Genomic DNA, 20,521 nt, shown 5'->3' with positions numbered 1-20,521 from the left:
AACTGAAGAACTTATATTTTAAGAAATATTTATTTATTCGTTGCTAATATTTGATTTGTGTTAATATTTGATTAAAAATGGAGAGTGAAAATAAAGTGGAAAAGGCGGTTCCTTCTAATGAAAGCCAGAAAAAGATTCGTCATAGAAAGAAACAGCTTTACCATTCTATATTGAAACAAATGGAATTTTATTTTGGAGATGCCAATTTATCTAAAGACAGGTTTCTTGGAGCTTTGATTAAAGAAGATCCTTGTACGTTTGTTAAATTTAAATATTATTTGCAGTGATTTAATAACATTGCCTTATTTCAGATATCCCATTGACTACGTTCTTGAAATTTAATAAAATTAAATCTCTTACTGATAATATTGAAGACATTGCAAAATCTGTTTCAAATTCTGAAATATTAAAATTGTCTGAAGATGAAAAAAAGATATGTCGTGTAACTCCAATTAAGGAAAGGACAAATCTTGATGAATGCACTGTATATGTGGTAAGTACAATTATTTCGTTATATTTTATTACTCTTTAAACTTACCCGCTATCAACATTCCAGGAATGCCTCCCACCAAACATTGACCATGATTGGCTTCGTAATATATTTGTGACATTTGGCCCAGTGTCTTATATATCAGTACCTAGATTCAAACACAATAAAAAAGTTAAAGGATTTGCATTCATTGAGTTTGAAGATCCTGCATCTGCAACCAAATGTTTGGAAGCATTTGAAGAGGCCGGTGCTAAATTGCTTCCAATGATGAATCCAGATGATTTATGTAGTATCACTTCATTTGAGGACCCTAATCAACCAAAAGTTGATGATAAAGAAAATAATAAAGCTAAAGAAAACGAACAAGAAAAATGTGAAACCAAAATGGATGAAAGTGCAAAGACTGATACTAATTTAAAAACGCAAAAGCGTAAAGCCATCGAATCTGATTCAAGTTGTGATGAACAAGTACAGAAAAAGAAAAGTAAATTGAAATCTGAGGCTGATGCCAGTAAAGAAACCACCGAAAAGAAAACAGATCAAGAATCTTCCTCTACGAATACAGAAAAAAAACCTGTAGATAAACCTATCTTAACTGATAACACATCTGGTGTTGAAACTGAGGATAATGAGGCAGAAACATGTCCAGAAGCCAAAAAGAAAAAAAGGAAACGAAAGAAGCAAGTCAAGAAATACAGAGAAAGTATTGCTTCAACTGGATTGAAAATTCTTTCAAAGTAAATACATTGTTCATATATTTGATTAGTCATAAAGTTACAGTTTCAGGAGTAATTAATATTTATTATTTAATTTTAGAAAAGAGTGGAAGAAATTAAGAAACAAATACCTTGATTTGCAAAGAAGTAAAATGCGCCAATTAAAAAAACAGCTGCACTTGAATAGAGTGAATGAAAATTCTCAAAAATATCCAGTGCAGTACCAGCAAAATTTCTATGGGGGCAGTGATAATACAGAAATGGGTCAGGAAGAGGTAGTAGTACCGTCAAGCACTGTGGAATTCACACCAGGAGTTATTGTACATTTGAAACTCAAAGAACCTTGCGTAGAAGTAAAGCGATTTAAGGTCAGTTTTTAATAATACATTTACATGTGTATTTTAACAATTTCTCAATTAAATAAAATTGATTTTACAGGCTGCAATAAAGAATGTGAGTGAGGAGATTAAGTATATAGATATCAGGAAGGATCTTCAGATGCACACCTGAGATTTTCTGATAATGCAAATGCTTCAAAATTTCCAACTCTATTAGAAGAAGCTACATCAATACATACTCCTGACATAATTGAAATGGTGAATCAAATATCATCGCAAGTAGTTTTGTCAGGTGAACCAGAGCAAGAATATTGGAAGAAATTGGCCAGAGACAGAGATAACAAAAGAAATAAGAAAGTTAAACTAGAAAAAAGAGGGAGAGATAAGCTAATAGCCAAAGCTGTAAAAAACTCACATGTTCACTTTGATGATGAATAATTTGATACAAATCTGAAAAAATAATGTAAAACTATTATATTAAGTTTTGAAGAAATGAAAGAAAATGTATAACTTAAAACTTCAATATATAAATATTTTAAGAGTATACAAATATTTTATTGTAGTCGTTACTAATTCATAAAATATATAGACTTTACATGATTCTGCTTAATTGTAACATTCATCCAGCTTACTTAGATTGGATCATTCACATCCCTTACAGTTAGATTTAGGTTTTGGAGGTTATCGGTTGCCAAATCCTCTTCCGCCTCCTCCAAAACCACCGCGACCGCCACCGCCGCCTCTTCCAAAACCACCTCCGCCTCCTCGTCCGAATCCACCACGGCCTCCGCCGCCGCCTCTTCCAAAACCGCCACCGCCTCCACGACCGCCAAAACCACCACGGCCACCGCCGCCGCGGCCTCCAAAACCGCCACGACCACCACCACCTATTTTATAAACAATTCATTTATATTATATATTATATTTTATAAACAATTCATTATACTCATTAGTATGAAAATATCCAACTTTTCAGTAAAATTTCAGATAATTGGAGAATTCAAAATGGAGCAATGCTCATTAAGAGGGTATTCTAGTGTATAAATACACAAAAGTGTCATTTTTTCTTTTACTTATTTACTTACTTATTTTGTTTCATATTTTTAAAGTTTAACTATTAAAGAGAGAGGACTTTTTTTAAACTGAAGTTGATTTCAAAGATATAGCAGTTTGACTATGATAAACCTATTTTGTTTCCTTCCTTTTGCAAAACTTTACACATATTTTTCTCAAAACCTTCAATTTTATTAAGTTTTTCAACAATGCGCCCATGATTTCCCAAGTTCTAGTAAAACGATTCACTTTAAATTATCAGAGAATCTTCTTTTTAGACTTCTCTCTGGCATATACTAGCCTCATCCCCAAATTAAAATTTTTACTATTTTTAAAAAATTGTTTAACTTAAAAAGTAGTAAGCAAAATGCTCATTTTTTGCATGTTTCATGATTTCCCTGGTTCTAGTAAAACTATTCACTTTAACTAATCAGAAAATCTTCTTTTTAGACTTCTCTCTGGCATATACTAGCCTCATCCCCATATTTAAATTTTTACTATTTTTAAAAAATTTTGAAAAATAAAAAGTTGTAAGAAAAATGCTCATTCTTTGGAAACAGTTACCATTATGACAAATTTCTGTTTGAATAGGCATCATTCTACATTGATAATCTTTTTATTTATTTCGGATGACTAGGAATCGTGAGCATGATTATGTGTCAATTTTTGGAGCACCCCACTTCAACAAGTGCTAATTTTTTAAATTAGTAACTTTTGCTTATTTTTTCTTTCATTATGTATTCTTGTAACATTGATAAACATATTATATAAAAAAAAATTCTCTTTTTTACAATGACTTGAAATTGATGCCTCTACACTAAAATACCCCCTCAACTCAATAAATATAGAAACATAATTACCTCTGCCTCCTCCTCCTCGCCCCCCTCCACGTTTAACAACAGAGCCTGGTGGTTTAGGAAGAAACCTTTGAAGTGGCAACAATTTTGCAGGGTCAATATATAGCTGAAAAATAAAGTCTTGTTAGTCAAGTCGAGCTAAAAATAAAAGTAGACACTATTCTGTTATACATACTTTTTGCTCTGGTTGGAAACTGCTTGCTTTCATATTTTCTCCAAGCTTGATAGACACACTGTAATCTCTTATATTTCCAAATATCTCGTCAATTTTACCTATCTGTTCCTTATTTTCTAGGTAAATAGGGGCATTAAAATATGGTACATCTTCAATTTCAACCTAAAACATTAAAAATTAGTAATAAAACAACGAACAGAGATTAAAAAGACATTTTAATCTTATTTAAAAAAGTAAGTTACCTTACAAACAAGGTCATCTTGAGCAGTGTACTTGAACGTTCCTAAAGGTATGACTCTCTCAGGAGGCCCTTGATCTTGCCAACCTCGTCCACCACCACCACCTCCTCGACCTCCTCGAAAACCACCACCTGCAAGAAAATGAATCAAATATAATATACTAACAGATTTCTATGTTCTCTTAAAATATATAGAAACAAAACATAAACTTGATCATAATTCTTATGTAAAATTACATACAATCTTATATCAAAAAAGTATCTTAAGCTGACTGCAAATTTTCATTGAAGGTTTGTAATACATAATTAGTGAAGTATCTTCTGCATAATATCAATAAATTATATATTCTACATTGTAGATACTATATAAAATATATAAAAAGACTCCAGGTGGGACAAATCGCCAATGATTCTCTTAATAACATATTAAAAGACAATTATTTGATTTTAAACTAACCTCGTCCGCCACCACCACCAAATCCTCGACCACCGCCGCCTCCACGTCCACGGAACGACATTTTAATTTATTTACTTAGATATTAATATAAAATATATCTACAGATTAATATTAAGAGGTTATTAAGATTTTACACGTGCGATATTTTGCAGGTTATGTTGATACACTTTTTCGGAATATTAATATATTATTCCATATCTCACAAATTTATTTTCACTTGTAAACACTTTTCTATCAAACAAAATTTTTATTGCACTTAAAATAGAACTTAAATATGAAATAATATACTTATTTATTTATTATATTTAATGAAGGTGGTTTAACTTCACCATGTAAACTTGTTTGGGAGACAGTGTTGCCACCTGGTGCAGTTTCTTTCGCATTAATTCACGCGCGAAATTTAAACAATATTTTGATATTCGAATTATTATTTAGCAAGAATCGATATATATATATATATATATATATATATATATATATATATATATATATGCCATGTGTTTGCATTTTTAACATTTGGTAATAAATGCTATTAGTCATGAGTTTTAATATCGTGGAAGATTTCTCAACTATTTTAATTTTCAATCACAAATAAATTTATATAAAGGTTTAAAGCTAAAAATATCAAAAATACTTACAAAAACTGTGTCAAGCATTGTAAGAGATAGATAAAAAATTTAAATAAAATATTAAAAATTGTAATAGTATATAGTTATTGTTTTGAAATTACACTGACGATGATGCATACCATGGTCTCAAAACGTCTGTAATTATTAAATAAAGTGTGTGTTAAAAATTTGAGTGTTGTATTGTTCATATTTAACACATTTAATATATATATATATATATATATATATATATATACATATAATACAATAATTTTATTATATTTATTATAATTTTAATAGTTAATTATAATCAATAAAATAAAGATTTGACATATTTAAATACATGTTTATTTAAATAACATGTTACATATTTTAAACTTTTATAATAAATATTTTACAGTATAATCATATAAGATTTAGTTTTATACACATACACCTAAGAATGATGTAATAATTATAAACCATATAAATGTTTGATCACTAATATTGAGTGGCTTATTACATTGTTAATATGATTGAAAACAATACATTAAACTTTTAGTATAAATAAATACTGTGGATAACTATAATCGATAGTTGTCTAAATCTAACATTCTACGGATTCAATATATTTTAATCCTATAATCAGTCTACATAAAGCCAACCAAAGAAATATATAATTCATTTTTAAGTTCAACAGATAATTCTGTTCGTGTATGGCACACAATTTGCAGCATTCTATAAAACTGCATGTCAAAATAATAAAGGATAAGAAAAATTAACTGTGATAGATCACATTATATATATTTATCAATATATTAAGTGTAAATCATGTTTTAAATCATCAATAAATATTATTAATGAAATAGGTATAAGAATATTACAGTTATTCATAGAATGCTCTTATTCATACCACATACATTTCTATAATAAGGTTGGGTATATTTGTATGACATTTAAAAAAGTACATTATTTAAATGGTTGAGTATAATTTATACACAAATGTAATCATGAATATGAATAATGCTTTTATCTATTGTGCTACTTAAAATGCGATGAGCAAAATTTTAGTAGCACATACGTAAAATGTAAAACATAAAACTTTTAAAACAGACCTAATAATTACATGTATAGGCCATAATAGTAAATGCTATAAATCTCATTAATTATTAATTAACTATCACTTACATAGAGTTAACAAAGGAATACAAAATTGTTCTCATATAATAATATTAATAAAAATTTTCAAAGAAAAACTATCTAAAATAATAATATACATTTCATCAAAAATATTTATATTAAAGTTTGTTAAATATATAGATAATTAATACTTCAAAATTATAAAAAACTATATTATAATTACAAATTTAAACAAATAATATACAAAAACCAACAATTCAACATTGATATTTAAAATCACGAGGTATAAAACTTAGTTCTATTAAAACGTAGAAAAACATTGACTGGTATCACTACAAACTAAAGTTTGTACAACATGTAGATAATATTAACTACACTGTCATGCTAAGGTAAAATATAAAAGGTTTCATATAATTTCATATCTCAACCCTGAATCCACATGGTCGTAATGTAAAAAGTTCTATCTTAAACACATACAACATTATTACTGTTGAATTGGTTAGTGTAAAACTTTCATTATGAAAGTTTAAATAACTTAACAAATCACATGTTTATTTATTATTAATTAATATCCACTTATTTTCGCTTACTGGCTTTTTCGGCTAGTTTTTCTGCTTTTCGCATCATTTTATCTCGTTCTTTTCTATCCTTTTCCATTTGTTTCTTCTCTTTTTCCACTTGTATTTTTAATTCTTTTAACTTTCTTTTTAGACGTGTTTTATCATCTCCACTGACTCCTAAAATTTTGAAATCGCGCGATTCCAATTGTAGTAAAGAATCTCCATTTACAGCATTTTCAAGAAATTTGGAAATGTGTTGTTCCAAACCTAAGGCAAGTAACCATTGGCATACCTATAACGTAAAAATTTATTTTTAATAAATATAGTACGTTAAGCACAATAACCTGTTCTATTCACTAATAAAGCAATTTAGTGACAATCAGAAACTACCAATCTAATTTTGGTAAAAATAAGAAATATATCCTCAGATGGATTTATTCAGCGCCCCTTCTTTATGTAAACATTTTCGTGTATTGAGTGATAAGATCGTCACTGTATATTTTATGAACGAATAAATATATTGTAATATTAATTTTATCTTTGAAAATATTTAAAACATTTCTAATTAATCATTCATCAATATTTATTGATTGTTAATTTTATGGCTAGAATATTTAATTCTGGTACGGGAAGTTCCAGCAATTTGCCTTAAGGTGCGATGCCATGCACCACTAGTTGAATTATTGAAATCGGATACTCTGTTCTTCTTAAAAACTGAGTTACCGTTTTTGGCACTTTTTGCCCCATATCTTCGGAACGGCTATACCTGCATTGGCCAAAAACTATTCAGCACGTCTCCTTAATGAATGTTTTTGAATTATTCAAATCGGTTGTTGGGTGTTCTCAAAACCGTTGAAGAAAATTTGTATCCGCACACACACGCACACATTCATTTTTTTAAGGTATGCCAAAATGTTTAAAATCCTTCGAAACGTTAAAATATATGAATATTTTTATTTCCGATGTTTTTGCGATTACTATAACTTACCCAATCGAAACTTGATTTGTTTTATTTTTCTTCACCACCTCGGCATACTTAAGAAAAACTCAAATTAAGTTCAAAGTTTCAATAGATTCGTACATTTTAATTTCAGTTTAAAAATTCATAATCATGGAATTATATGCAGTGAACTGGATAGATATAATTTTGAACGTTACAACTGGTTTGAATTATTTTTAAAATTGACTAAACAAATGTTTACAAGACTAGTTGGTATTGGTATTTTGCTTTGAGGCAAGTTACATGACCTTCCCGATATGTGTAAATAATCGACTTAATCAACAAAAATAAATTAATTTCTGAGTGATTAAAAATATTCCGAGTGTATTTATTACACATAATTGAAAACTAACAAACACGTTAACTCGTAGTATTTTCTAAAAGCAAATTTTCAAAAATCAACAATTTGTATAATTGAACCAGTTTCCGTAGGACTTTAATAGTTTAGTATGTTCATTAAGACCAAGTACTCTATCGTTATACCAAGTAAATCGTCTAATTTTAATTTTAACAAATGTTAAGAAAGCTATATTTTCTCAAACTTTGATGAATTTTTAAAATTAAACTACTTATCGTCATGCCGTGATATTTCAGTAAGTCCTATAAGACCATGATATATATATCGCCAAAAAAAGTTCCATAAAAATCGGCCTTGACACACATACTTTTACCAATTTTTTTTTCATTCGATTCAAAATGGCTTGAAACGTCGAGGAAACATAAAATTAGCGAATCGGATTTTTTTATGAAAACATAAACTTCTTCTTCGGGAAGTTAAAAAGAACTTTGAACTTAACAACTAGTTTGAATTAATTTTTGAATTGATTAAAAATATATTTACAAAAAACTACATAATTGTTTATTACATAATAATACATTTTTCTTTATTACCTGTTCTTTAGACCATTCAGATACAGGTGCGCTTTGCCAGAAATGTGAACGAACTTTATCGCTACCGAAACTAGAAGTACTCGTAGACAAATCATGGGCCGACGATGCCAAATGATGCTGATGAATTGACCAGGACGAATCACCCATAGATGAACTTCTGGTTGGAGAGTGATCAGTGGTGTTACCACCGCCCAGAGGAGATACTGAGCCAGAACTGCATGGACTACCGGGAACTTGTTGCAACCAAGGAACTGATCCTGGTGGAGACAGGTTGCATGGAACTACCTTTTTCACTGTAAAAAATAATGTTCAATCCATTAAAAGACGATGCATTATAATTATATTAATATCATTAATTTTTGCCACAACTTACAGTTAATTGGTTTAAATATGTTTTAATAATTTTTACCTCTGGCATTAGCTTCACTGACTGCTTGTCGTATTTCTTCAACCAGATGTTGCGTAACCAATGAAGCAGAGTTCTGCTTATTAGGATCTGAATAATCACCAGCAGCACCAGCGTTTGAACCATCTATCGTTAATCGTTTTTCACGTTCAGCTAAGACTTGTTTCAATTGTTCAGCAAGAGATGATGGCGGACCTAAAAAAGTAAGATTAAACTTCTGTTGATATAATAACTCAAATTGTATAATAAAATAAAAAATTCTTTGCCGCACAAGATATTTTTACTATTGAAAAGTTACTTTACAAACAGATTATTCAGAACTAGAGTTGGCACAGAAACATCAGAATTATGTAACATCAAGTCGGGGGTTCCATAAGGGAGTGTTTTAGGGCCACTATTATATCTCATTTATACACGCGACATTCCAACTGATAGCAATGTCATAATTGGAACTTTTGCCGATGATACAGTTGTCATGGGAACTCATACAAATGCATCCGTCGCAACGTCAAAAGTACAACAATATGTCTCCGAATTTGAAAAGTGGCTCAATAAGTGGAAGATTAAAATAAATGAAACAAAATCTAGCCATATAACCTTCACAACAAGAACCCTGGGCTGCCCAAGCGTGAAAATAAACAACATAGAAACACCGAAATATGAGAGTGTAAAATACCTTGGGATTCATCTAGATAGGAAGTTAAGCTGGTCAACGCACATCAAAATGAAAAGAAAAGAGATGGAGAAGAAGTTCAAAGAGTTGTATTGGCTAATTGGCAGGAGTTCAAATATGTGCTATGAAAACAAACTACTTTTATATAAAACAATAATTATTCCAATCTGGACATACGGCATTGAGCTATGAGCGTGCGCAAGCAATTAAAATATAAAAATAATTCAAAGAGCGCAATCGAAAATTTTAAGATGCATTGTGAACGCACCCTGGTATGTTATAAATGACGCCCTACATAAAGACCTAAAAATAAAAACTATTAATGAGCTGATAACAGAAAGGAGCAAAAAATTCCACAAAAAACTACCAGGTCACCCTAACAAATATTTAAAAGAATTGAGCGAGGAATATCCCACACGAAGATTGAAAAAAAAATGGCCATATGATCTCAAATAAAACGTCAAAAATAAAAAAAATAAGTGAGATATCTCATAGGAGATAATCTCTTAAATGCATTAACACCAACATCATATTGTCTTAAAATATGTATTTAAATTTTGATTGACAATCAAAAGCTATGCAAAAAAAAAAAAAAACTATAAAAACCTTACCAAGTCCTCGGGCAGGTTTGGCAACGGCCGGAGTTACACCATTACTCCATACATCAGTCTCGTTAGCAGCCACATTCAATGGTATATTACTTCTGGTATGAGTAGCATGTGAATACAAGCTTTCAGTAGTTGTACTGTAACCAGTACTATTATTATGTAGGTGATGTGATAGAATTGCCTTTTCTTTAGTATAAATAGGTTCAGTGGAATGATACAATGAATTCTGTTGCTCCATTGAGGTATTTGTGACAGAGTTGTAAGTAGGAGGAGTATTGTTTACGGGAGTTGCCAATCTTTGCGTTGGCAGGCTGTGAGAATTTGTGTGCAGTTCTGATACAGAACTTTCTGTGTGTGATACAGAAGTCGATTCAGTTGGAGCTTCTTCATCACAAGAGACTTCGCTTTCGTCAAGACCATAGTCCTAAAATAGAAGATAACAATGATCATAGAAATGAATAATTATCTTGTTTCAATTTATATAACAATTCAATGGGTGAATTATTTATATAATTCTTTTACACACCGAACTACTATTGCTAAGGCTTCGTTTTCCTTGGGATGGCAGTTGCCTATTGGCAAGTCCGCCTCTTTGGCCAAGTTCTCCTTTGCTCCTATTAGCAGAAACGTCGAGAAGATCATGCTGAGGTACGGCGCGATCTAATTCGTCTTTTACTGGAAGTTTTCGTTCCACAGTCGCAGTCTTTTCTCCTTCAGGAGAAGCATCCGACAACTCGGTATCTGATAATTCCGTATCTAGAAATAATTAGGAAAAAATTACACAAAGAACATTAAAGTAAATTAACTAGGGCAAAATTTTAGTATTGATTTTATTCTTACCCAATTGTTTGAACAATGGTTTAGGAGGTTCCCGTCTGGACAATTGTGGTGTCAACTGTTTCAGGCTCATACTGTCGTACGGCAAACTCATTGGAAGTCCGGCTTTACGTTGCGTTTCCTAAAAATAGATAGATATATACTAAATAAAATAAATTGGGGATTCGTAGCGCTGTTGTAAGCGCTTGGCATCCTGACCAGTACTATCGGATTTAAGCCTGCACCTGATATCAAGAAGTAAGGATAACCGTTTTTTTTTGAAAATATGGACTCAAATGAAAAATCACAATAAGAAATGATGACCATTGAGTTGCCTTCTAATAGTGATAAGAAGTCAATTAAATATAAATCATATAAAATATAGATCAGTTAGCAAGAACAATCATTAGATTGCCTTCTAACAGTTATATAAAAATTAACATAGAAATAGGTATCATTTACAAAGGCGACCTAAGATTTTTGTAAAGTCAGGACGGTAAGTTTCATTTATTCTAATCCGGGGGATGAATGCTAAAAAATATAACATGGTTTTAAAATAACAAATACTATAAGAATGCAATAAAAATTGATGTTTTTTAACTGAGTATTTTCTTTAAATCAGAATTTACTGACTGAGGACTTTGTTATTCGATTGTATGTTATATTTTATCTTATATTTTTCGATCTATATGTTTTTCAGCTTTCAAACTTATTATAAGATTTGGTTCAAGTTTCTTCATAATTATTTGAAAATAACTAGCACTTATTCCAAACAGTCAAGAAGATTATTTTCAAAATTTTTGTTAATTTTCGGAAAATTGAAAATAAAAGCGACACAAGTTAGAAATCCGGGACGAATGGTCACCTTATATTTACACCGGGTTATACAAAAATGATTATGATTGCTGATAAAAAAGTACATCAGCAATTGGTTAAATTTCCGAAAAGATTGTATTAACATGTTGATCCAGGCGTCTGTCAATTTTCCTTGATCTGACTATATGACCGACGTCGGCCCCGACGTCTTTTTTCTTTGGAAAATCTGTGTGATTGATAGTAAAAAATAAAATCAGTCTTAATGAAATGCTATCAAATATAATTTGAATGAAATTTATTGAATCATTCTAAACAAAAATGTGTTACATGATCGTTCGTCACTGCTGGCAGAACGGTAAAAACAGCAATTTCGGCACCGGACTCAACGTGTTGAAAGCATTTCTAATTAGTTATCATACTATGTACATGTTACAAAATTCACGAAATGAATCAAACACACACAAGTTAAATGAAAATAATTTAATCACGTTTAAAATCAACATTCATAAGAAAACAGCACACTAAAAACAAATTTTGCCTTTATAATATAGCAATCAATTCATTTGAAAAATTCTTATACTAAACTAATGATATGAAGATTTATCAGCAGTTTAAATTTCGATATATCTAGATAGATTTCGAAGATCTTAATATTATGTCAATTTTTTATTACCTGCAATTCCTGTTCAAGTTCGATAACTCTGTCCTTCAACTTCTTCACCAAAGCATTATATTCAGTATCTTTCTCCTGCAGAAGTTGTTGGTAAAATTCTTCCCGATGAATCATGTCCAATTCTCGTTGTTGAAATTCTCTTACTACTCGTTTGGCCCTATTGTATTTCTTTTCAAGAACGGCGTACTGACCTTGTGACTTTTCTAACATTTCTTGGTAAGTAGATAATTCTTTTTTAGCGGCTGCTAAATTTCGTTCGGATTCTCGTAATTTCGCACTTGACTGTCGCAATGTTTCGCAATATTCTTCGTTATCGGCACTATTGTTCTCTAATTCCACAAGCTGTTAAAGGCGAGGAAATAGAGGAATTTAGTAATTTAAAAGCGATTAGTAACAAAATCGACAAGTTAATATAATTATGATAAAGGTAATTTATGATTATGCTAAAATCTCACGGCAACATATATAGTTATATGATTTATATGAAATATATAAAAATTTGTATAAAATGAAATAAAAAAGAGGTAAGAGTTATGAGCTTATTCTCGGATAACATAAGTATTTTATATTATCAGTCTCCGGTGTTTCAAATAAGTATGTTAAAGATTTGCTATTCTCGATACAACTACTCGTTATTTTATTCTTGATGTTGGCTCAATGTGTTGGTTTTTAGAAAACTATCTAAAAACTATACCTATTCTGTTTATTAACTTTCCGTAGGGTTGTTATAGTAATGAGCCGAAAATCGAAAATAAAATGGTACAAATTCAAAAATAACATTAGTTCGATTATTTTATTTATAAGTGCAACGTTTTAATGCATGTTATTTGGAACTTCTTAATGTTGGTGCTAAAGGATAAAACAAGTCACTGAGAATAGCTTTTGCACTTATAATAACATTTTAGAGCCATAAGAAATGTATCCGAGAATTGGCCCAATAAAATAATTATTACAAAAAAAAATGAAAAAAATGAGTTTAAACCAAAAATGCCATAACTAAAGCTAATTTAATAATATAATATATGTTATAATGGTTGCACACAAAACACATACCTTTGCTTTCAATTTGGTCAGTTCTTCGTCTGACAAGGCAAGCTTATATTCGGTCTGCAAGCACAAAAACATTGAAAGCAAATCACTACAAAAACAAAAACTACAAAACAAAATAGTAATTTGTAATTAGTCATCGACTAATTGGCGTAATTGTTCCACCCACTCAATCAATCAAATTATAAGAAAACAAGATAACAAAGTTGCATTGCAAACAAACATTCATGTGAAACTATAATAAACAAATTAAAACTTTACTGGCTAGTGAAAAATGTAAGTGATCATCTCATTTAATATCTAATAACTACAAACTGAAAATGTAACAAATTTAATTTTCATTTCTATCAAATAATTAAAATCAAATTTTTCTACATATATGTTAATTTCAAAATCTAAATATAAAGCTATGACATGAAATATGCTTACAGTACACATCACATTGTGTGTAAAAAACTAAGAAATAATTTTAAATAATTTAAAATTCTTGTACCAATAATTTTAATTTAATAAACCATAAACGAAATGAACACGTCGATTGGTTCCAATAAAATCTAATACAAAATCAATTCTAACTATTTCTTTTGTGCAATGATGGTCACAGCATATCAAGGACAAACGATATAAATACACTATATGCAAAATCCATGCAAAAAACAACTTTCTTCAAGTAATGAAATGAAATAAAAAATGTTCAGTATAAATTACTCTCAAAACAATCATCTAACCTCTTGCAGCAACATTCGTAATGAATCTTGTTCATCGCCCACCGTAGAGGCGGTAAGTGCAGATGCATCAGGCTCGAAAACAGAGTCTGGACCGCAAGCACCAGGAGCAGCAACCGCCGGCGGACTCAAAGGACCATCACTTACGCTACTGTTTGCAGACAAAGGTAAAGTTGAATCTTCGGAGTAGTCCGATGCGTTGCGAACGTGATCCACCATGTGGCGACTCGATCTAAAAGTAAAGGATAATGATATAAATTAAGGACTTAAACATTTTGATATTTTAAAAATTATATTATCATTATGGTTACCTCTGGTATCGTTCTTCGCGCTCCTTGTCCGCCTGCAAGCTTTGTTTGATTAGTTGCGCAACTTCAGAGTTGACCGGATCGCGTTCTCTGCCAATCAAGAATCGCACCATGCCGGACGTGTTTCGCAATACAGAAGCTGCATAAGCTTGTGTTACACCCACGAGAGATTTGCCATCTACTTCGATAATTTGATCGTTAACCTGAATACGTTTATCTCGAGCAGCAGCTCCGTTCTCGGTGATCGTCTTCACAAATATACCTAATTTCTCGAGACCAGCGTCTGCTCCAACGCCCATACCTAGAAAGAAAATAAGATATCAAATTGAAATTCAATATCAAAACGATTATTTTCATCAATCATAGTATTGACCATGTTTTACCTATAATACTAAGTCCTAGTCCTTCTGCTCCTTTCAGTAATTGGACAGGAAACACGTTCATTTTTTCAACTCGTTTTTCTAATTCATATTCGGCACTAGCAGCAACAGGATCCACATCTTCGTTACGACGATCATAATCGGACACAGAAAATGTTGAAAAAACTTGCATCGGTCCACAACTATAAATACAAAAAAAATCAGATACCAGGAAAGCCACTGAAGTACAATACTGATAAAAATAAAAAAAAATTGAATGTAACGAGACAGGTAGCTTTCATTGCTATAAAAATTATCCCAATTGATGTCTCAAGACTGTACTTTTCAATTTACCTGAATTTAACTTTAGTATCCTTCTTAACAAAAATTTGTGAATAATCAACGTCATCCTCCTCATCGTCATCAGTTTCAGGCAAACCAGGCACTTCCATCCAGAAATGTCCATCCTCAAAGTAATGAATTCCACTCTTATCCACTCCCACGACTGGTTTGAGTTGGTGGGTAATCTGGAAAAATCCCTGGTTCATCTTCTGTCACCACGACAATACTACTACCAGCGCTGACGGTATTCGGCGCAGATCGTGATGTTTCGGCAGATAAGCTGGTAACTGAACTTGTTACTGATTCTAGAAAATAAAATTTAAATATATACCAATATCATGTAACTAAAATACGTGTTATGTAGAAGTTTCTTACCATTAACTTGACTTGTCGTCAACAGCATTGAATCTTCCATAATATCCATTCGGCTGGATGTCATAGAGTCATCCATTGTAATAGCACTATCGGTTGCTGTAGATATTACTGATGTATCTAGTGATGCAAGTGCTGCTTCATCTACTGTTTCAGGTAATATGCAAGGTACAGGAATTTCTGGTTCAATCACGGACACGCTGATGGCTGTTATAGTCTCTGGTTCGGCATAATGTTCTTCAGGAGTCGTTGCGAGAGCTGGTATGGCTTTTGGAGCTGCCAAAAGTTGGGTGATTTCTCGTGCTTCTTCATCGGAGAGTAAGGGCTGGTTCCTGGATAAAATAAAATATATTGTCAATATTTAAATCAAAGATGTCGTGTTTTATATCTCAGATAGTCGCTAGAAAAACGATATGCATATGTGTTTATGCAATTGACCACAATAAAAATGATTTTAATTTTAAGATTCCATTAAAAAAATAATGATGCTCACATAGTTTTGTATCTGCCATATTATAATTTAAGAATTATAGAAGAAACTATTTTTGTCAAATCTCCTATAACGCGGTACTCTAGGAAAACGGTTTCCATACCGTTTAGGAATTAATATTCCAATTATAATTTTTTATCACAATTATATATTACCGTGTAAAGATAATTCTGAATATGTAGTGCATGCAATAAAATAAATAAAGAGAACAATTCGACTAAACATTTACTTATTGCTGAACTTACCCTAGTTTTTTCTCCAGGATTCTGCATCAATGTTAAATCACAAATAGAAGAATCGGTCACACAAGAAGATAGACAGCAAAAACGCAGCAGAAATAGGTGGAAGGTAGGAGTAAAAAAATAGAGCAAAATTGTAGTTGAAAAAATAAGCGTTATAATACTAAATAAATAAACTACCTAGCTATTTTTTAGTAAATTCTGTCGCAGAATACATACAAGAAAGATGATAATATACGGAATGTATTTATTTGCAAAAGTAAGAGAATAAAAATATGTTAAAATAAATATTAAACAAATTGAAATTCAACAAAAAACTAGACTTTGTATAACAACTTAATAGCATATAAAATACACATAATGCAAAAAAATCATCATAAAATGATATAAAATACATGCTCAATATAAATAACACAACATGAATGACACATAAAACACATAATTAATTAACAAGTTAACTGTGATTGACGAGTATACTCGTCATGAAAAAGTGGTAGAACTTAGTGTATTGGCGTATTCATCAAGTATATAAATCAGTGACCGGTGCTTTAAATATTTTGGCCATAAAATAAGTAGTGAAATTTTACCTTAAGGCAAGTTGCAGAAACTTTTCGATATGTGTAAATAATAGACTTAATTAATAAGAATTCAGATTTAGCGATTTTGATAAAATTTTCAACTATTTAGTTCCAAAATAATTTTTGCATTTTTACCCACAGAAGTAAAATTAAGTATTAAACTTTCTGATTTTGCCAAATAAACCTATCTTTTTCGTCCGATATCTTACCAGCACCACTTTTTCTATGATTAGCAAATATAATCGTCACAGTTAACTGGTTAATATAAAAAATATCTTATCTATACCTACATGCAGAATAAAAATTAAAGTTTCAATACATAAAGAAGATTTACTTAAAATTGAACAAGACATTATATTTACATTATAATGCCAATATTATTAATATTCAAGTACAAAAGACTAAAATATATTCATGCAACAAATCTATTTGTGACTTTCTATATCTTCCTATATAATATCATGCCGACATATCTGACTCGAATTTACCTGGTGCTGAGTAAATGCTCAGCTTCATCCGGCGTCATGGTTTCAGGAAGAGATGCACCATTGTCAGATAAACTACCAGGTGGAGTAATAATATCAGACAATATTTCCGCTCCACCATTCTGTTCAGAAATATCATTTTGTTTAATGATATCCGCCGCAGTACTATCCTCATCGCTAATGTCGGCATCAGCAAATTTGACATCTTGCAAATCGAGTGCTGAATCCTGGATAAGAAAAATTGACAAAAAATCTTAGTCATAGATGTAAAACAGCACTTTCAATATACATAAAATTTGAAAATAATGACGCATAAGTTAGTCATTCGTAGAGAGTGCCAATCGAACAACATGTTTGGAACATGTGTTCGAACGTGATTCTCATACTTGAAATTTCAACGAGAAACGTGTTTGTAAAGATTCCATCAGATCAGATAGCAATAAATGAAAAATAAATACGCAATAAGTAAAAGTTACAAAAACTTCCCTAAATATGTAATAGTCGACTTAATAAGGATTGAGATTTAGCCACTTACACTCGTAAAATTACTAACGGTTCGGGATATTTTGCAAAGATATAGATTAAAGACAAACAATGTTGCAACTTTTCTGCTAATTTTACTAAACGACTTGGCTGATCGTCTTGCAAATCAATTAATGCGAGTTCTTATTCAGATTCAGCAAATGGCTTTTACATTTTTGAAATCGTTTCAATCGTTTTTGGAGAAAATGCCAAAGAAAAGGTCAAACTTTAGCTAATTTTTTTGCATAGATTTATTGCCGATCAAAATAATATAATTTTTTAAGACAATATGCTGGGTGTAAATGCATATAAAGAGTTTATCTCCTATGAGATATCTCTTTTTCTTAACATTTCATTTAAGATCGTATGACCATTTTTTCTTCAATCCTCGAGTAGGAGATTTCTTATTTAATTCTTTAAATATTTGTTTGTTTGATGTTAATATTTTGTGGTATTTTTTGCTTCTTTTTTTATTTCCTCATTAATAGTTTTTATTTTCAAGTCTTTATGTAGAGTGCCACTCTATGTACTGTTGCTTGAAGTCTATTTATATTTATTATTATCGATTATTACGATTAAATATAAATTATACATCTTTGCAATTTGAAGCAATGGGATTTAAATTATAAAAAAAGTTTATTTCAGGAAATTACGAAAAAGGTCGTACAAAACAATCTATGTATAACAAAGCCTCTTTAATGCTATTGGAACTCATTTTATTCAAATTTTTGATACACAAGTGTATATAACTGTTTCTATAAGATTTTAGTAAATTTTATTTAGTTTTTAATAATGTAAACAAATCATTAATCCCAAAATAAAAATTAAAAGTTATTTGAAGAAAAGTCAAAAATGTTCTAGCAAATTATCAAAATACTGAAGTCTGCATTTCAACTACGAATGATTCAAAAGTTCAATATCCAAGTGTATATAACAGTTTTTACTTGATATTAGTAAATTTTATCTAGTTTTCGCTGATGTATAAAAACAAAGTGTCCGGTGCAAGATATCCAAGGATTTCAAAAAAATACAAAAAATTGATCAAAATCCACGTCCAATTTTATCTAGATTTTACTAATGTATACAAATTAAATGGTTGGTATGAAAATTTTAATTCGTTAAAATAAATGTAAAAAATGTCCTAAATTTACATTGAAATGCCCTCCCTCGAGATGGTATTTTTACCCGCCCCGCTTATAGTGTGGTAATTACCAGGGTGCGTTCGCAATGCATCTTAAAATTTTCGATTACGCTCACTTTGGCTACATATACTTTGAATTTGGTATCAAACGAATCAGAAGGGCTTGAATCGTCAAAAAAACAAATTAGCCAATCGAATTTTCTGGTGAAAAATAAACTTCATTTATTTGGTTTGGTTTTGATGACATTATTTCAATCATTTAAGTTACGATCAAATGTGGATAGTTTTGGACATAACTATAATTAGATATGAATGTCTAAAACTATCATTAGTATTGTTGTAAAAAGATATATCAATGACTGCATATCCAATGCATACGTATATTAAACCAAGCCTGCTTTACAACAGTGGAATTACAAATAATAGACTAACATAGCACAATCTCATTCCACGACTTCTGGTTCCACCAGTTGAAAAATCTGGACTGTCTAGTTTCGAAGTTATTTGCAGTTATTAGCAATTCAACAATTTAACAATCTTAATATAAAACTCACGTTATTTCTAATCATCTCCGGCGTGGTAACATCTTGTATGTACTGCGTTACTTGTACTGGCGATCGCATAAATTCCTCTGGTTGGCAGTATAAAGCATCTTCATCGTCGTATCCGTTACCAATTTCTGGTTCATGGTATAAAACAGTTTCGGGTTTAGAAATTACAGGAACTGCATGAACCGGCTCTGCCCGGTGCTTGTTCACACAACTATATAAAGCTGACAAGTCTACTTCTTGTGCTAAGAATTTAAAAATAAAAAATAAATGATGATTGAAATATACGCATTTTAAGTGTACAGTTTTAGATTCACTAACATGTAAATTAAATGAGAAAAAGTTGTTAGAACAACTTGTAAGTATACACAAGTAAGAATGGCATGAACTCTTCTGAGCAAATTGCTTGAGGTCAAAGGTAAAAATCGTTTCTGGTAAACATTCTACTTTTTATACTCAGCTTCAAATTTAATACCGGTTAGATATTAGAAATCGAACTTAATTATGGTATGTATATAAATAATTTATGCAGAATTAATTTACTACAGAAAATGATTCGGACAAATATATAGTTTTTTATTGATTTATTTGCCATTTTTTGTATGAGCTCTATTGAATTTTTTATATGCAATTTGATGTACGATTTATTTCTTGGGCTAATACAACAATTCTTTTGGCCTTTCGCATGTTTTTGAGATATTTAATTTTTTAATAATAACTAATCGATGTACATTTAAAAAAGAAAAATTTAACCTGTAAATATTGATTTTAGGAAAATACAAATAAACGTGACTAACTAAATAAAATAATCTATAAATAATTGATCAATTTCGACGTAAACTTGAATATTGAACACAAATGTGCTTCATTT

The 20,521-nt window shown here is 30.6% G+C and overlaps 2 protein-coding genes and 1 pseudogene across 2 annotated transcripts in view; 1 reads left to right on the top strand and 2 right to left on the bottom strand.

Moving 5' to 3' along the window:
* The first annotated feature begins 45 nt into the window (after nt 1-45).
* LOC113367559 lies at nt 46-1,982 on the top strand (annotated as a pseudogene).
* Nucleotides 1,983-2,112: 130 nt separating this feature from the next.
* Nucleotides 2,113-4,604, bottom strand: LOC113366631 (probable H/ACA ribonucleoprotein complex subunit 1). The gene is made up of 5 exons (XM_026608268.1): nt 4,325-4,604; nt 3,872-3,999; nt 3,630-3,791; nt 3,458-3,560; nt 2,113-2,431 (listed from the first exon to the last, which is right to left on the bottom strand). Exons 1-5 carry the CDS (start codon nt 4,383-4,385, stop codon nt 2,226-2,228), a joined length of 660 nt encoding a protein of 219 aa, XP_026464053.1. The 5' UTR covers nt 4,386-4,604; the 3' UTR covers nt 2,113-2,225.
* A 1,774-nt stretch (nt 4,605-6,378) lies between these two features.
* Nucleotides 6,379-20,521, bottom strand: part of LOC113368105 (neurabin-1-like) — a 39,922-nt gene continuing 25,779 nt past the window's right edge. Inside the window, 1 exon segment of the mRNA XM_026609668.1 lies at nt 6,379-6,903. Within this exon segment, the coding sequence (XP_026465453.1) occupies nt 6,628-6,903 (276 nt within the window). The 3' untranslated portion in view covers nt 6,379-6,627.

The sequence above is a fragment of the Ctenocephalides felis genome, unplaced genomic scaffold, assembly GCF_003426905.1.
Source record: "Ctenocephalides felis isolate EL2017-DRISC unplaced genomic scaffold, ASM342690v1 CF-g0.4_SCAFFOLD_01170, whole genome shotgun sequence".
NCBI classification, from domain to species: domain Eukaryota; kingdom Metazoa; phylum Arthropoda; class Insecta; order Siphonaptera; family Pulicidae; genus Ctenocephalides; species Ctenocephalides felis.
This window is presented reverse-complemented; position numbering and strand designations above follow the sequence as displayed.

Excerpts from the sequence above, each read along its gene's own strand:
- LOC113366631 (XM_026608268.1), bottom strand. The coding sequence starts at position 4,385 with ATGTCGTTCCGTGGACGTGGAGGCGGCGGTGGTCGAGGATTTGGTGGT. Across the intron at positions 3,561-3,629 it reads GTTTCCAACCAGAGCAAAAA|CTATATATTGACCCTGCAAA; the intron begins GTATGTATAACA and ends TTTATTTTTCAG. Across the intron at positions 2,432-3,457 it reads GCGAGGAGGAGGAGGCAGAG|GTGGTGGTGGTCGTGGCGGT; the intron begins GTAATTATGTTT and ends TTTATAAAATAG.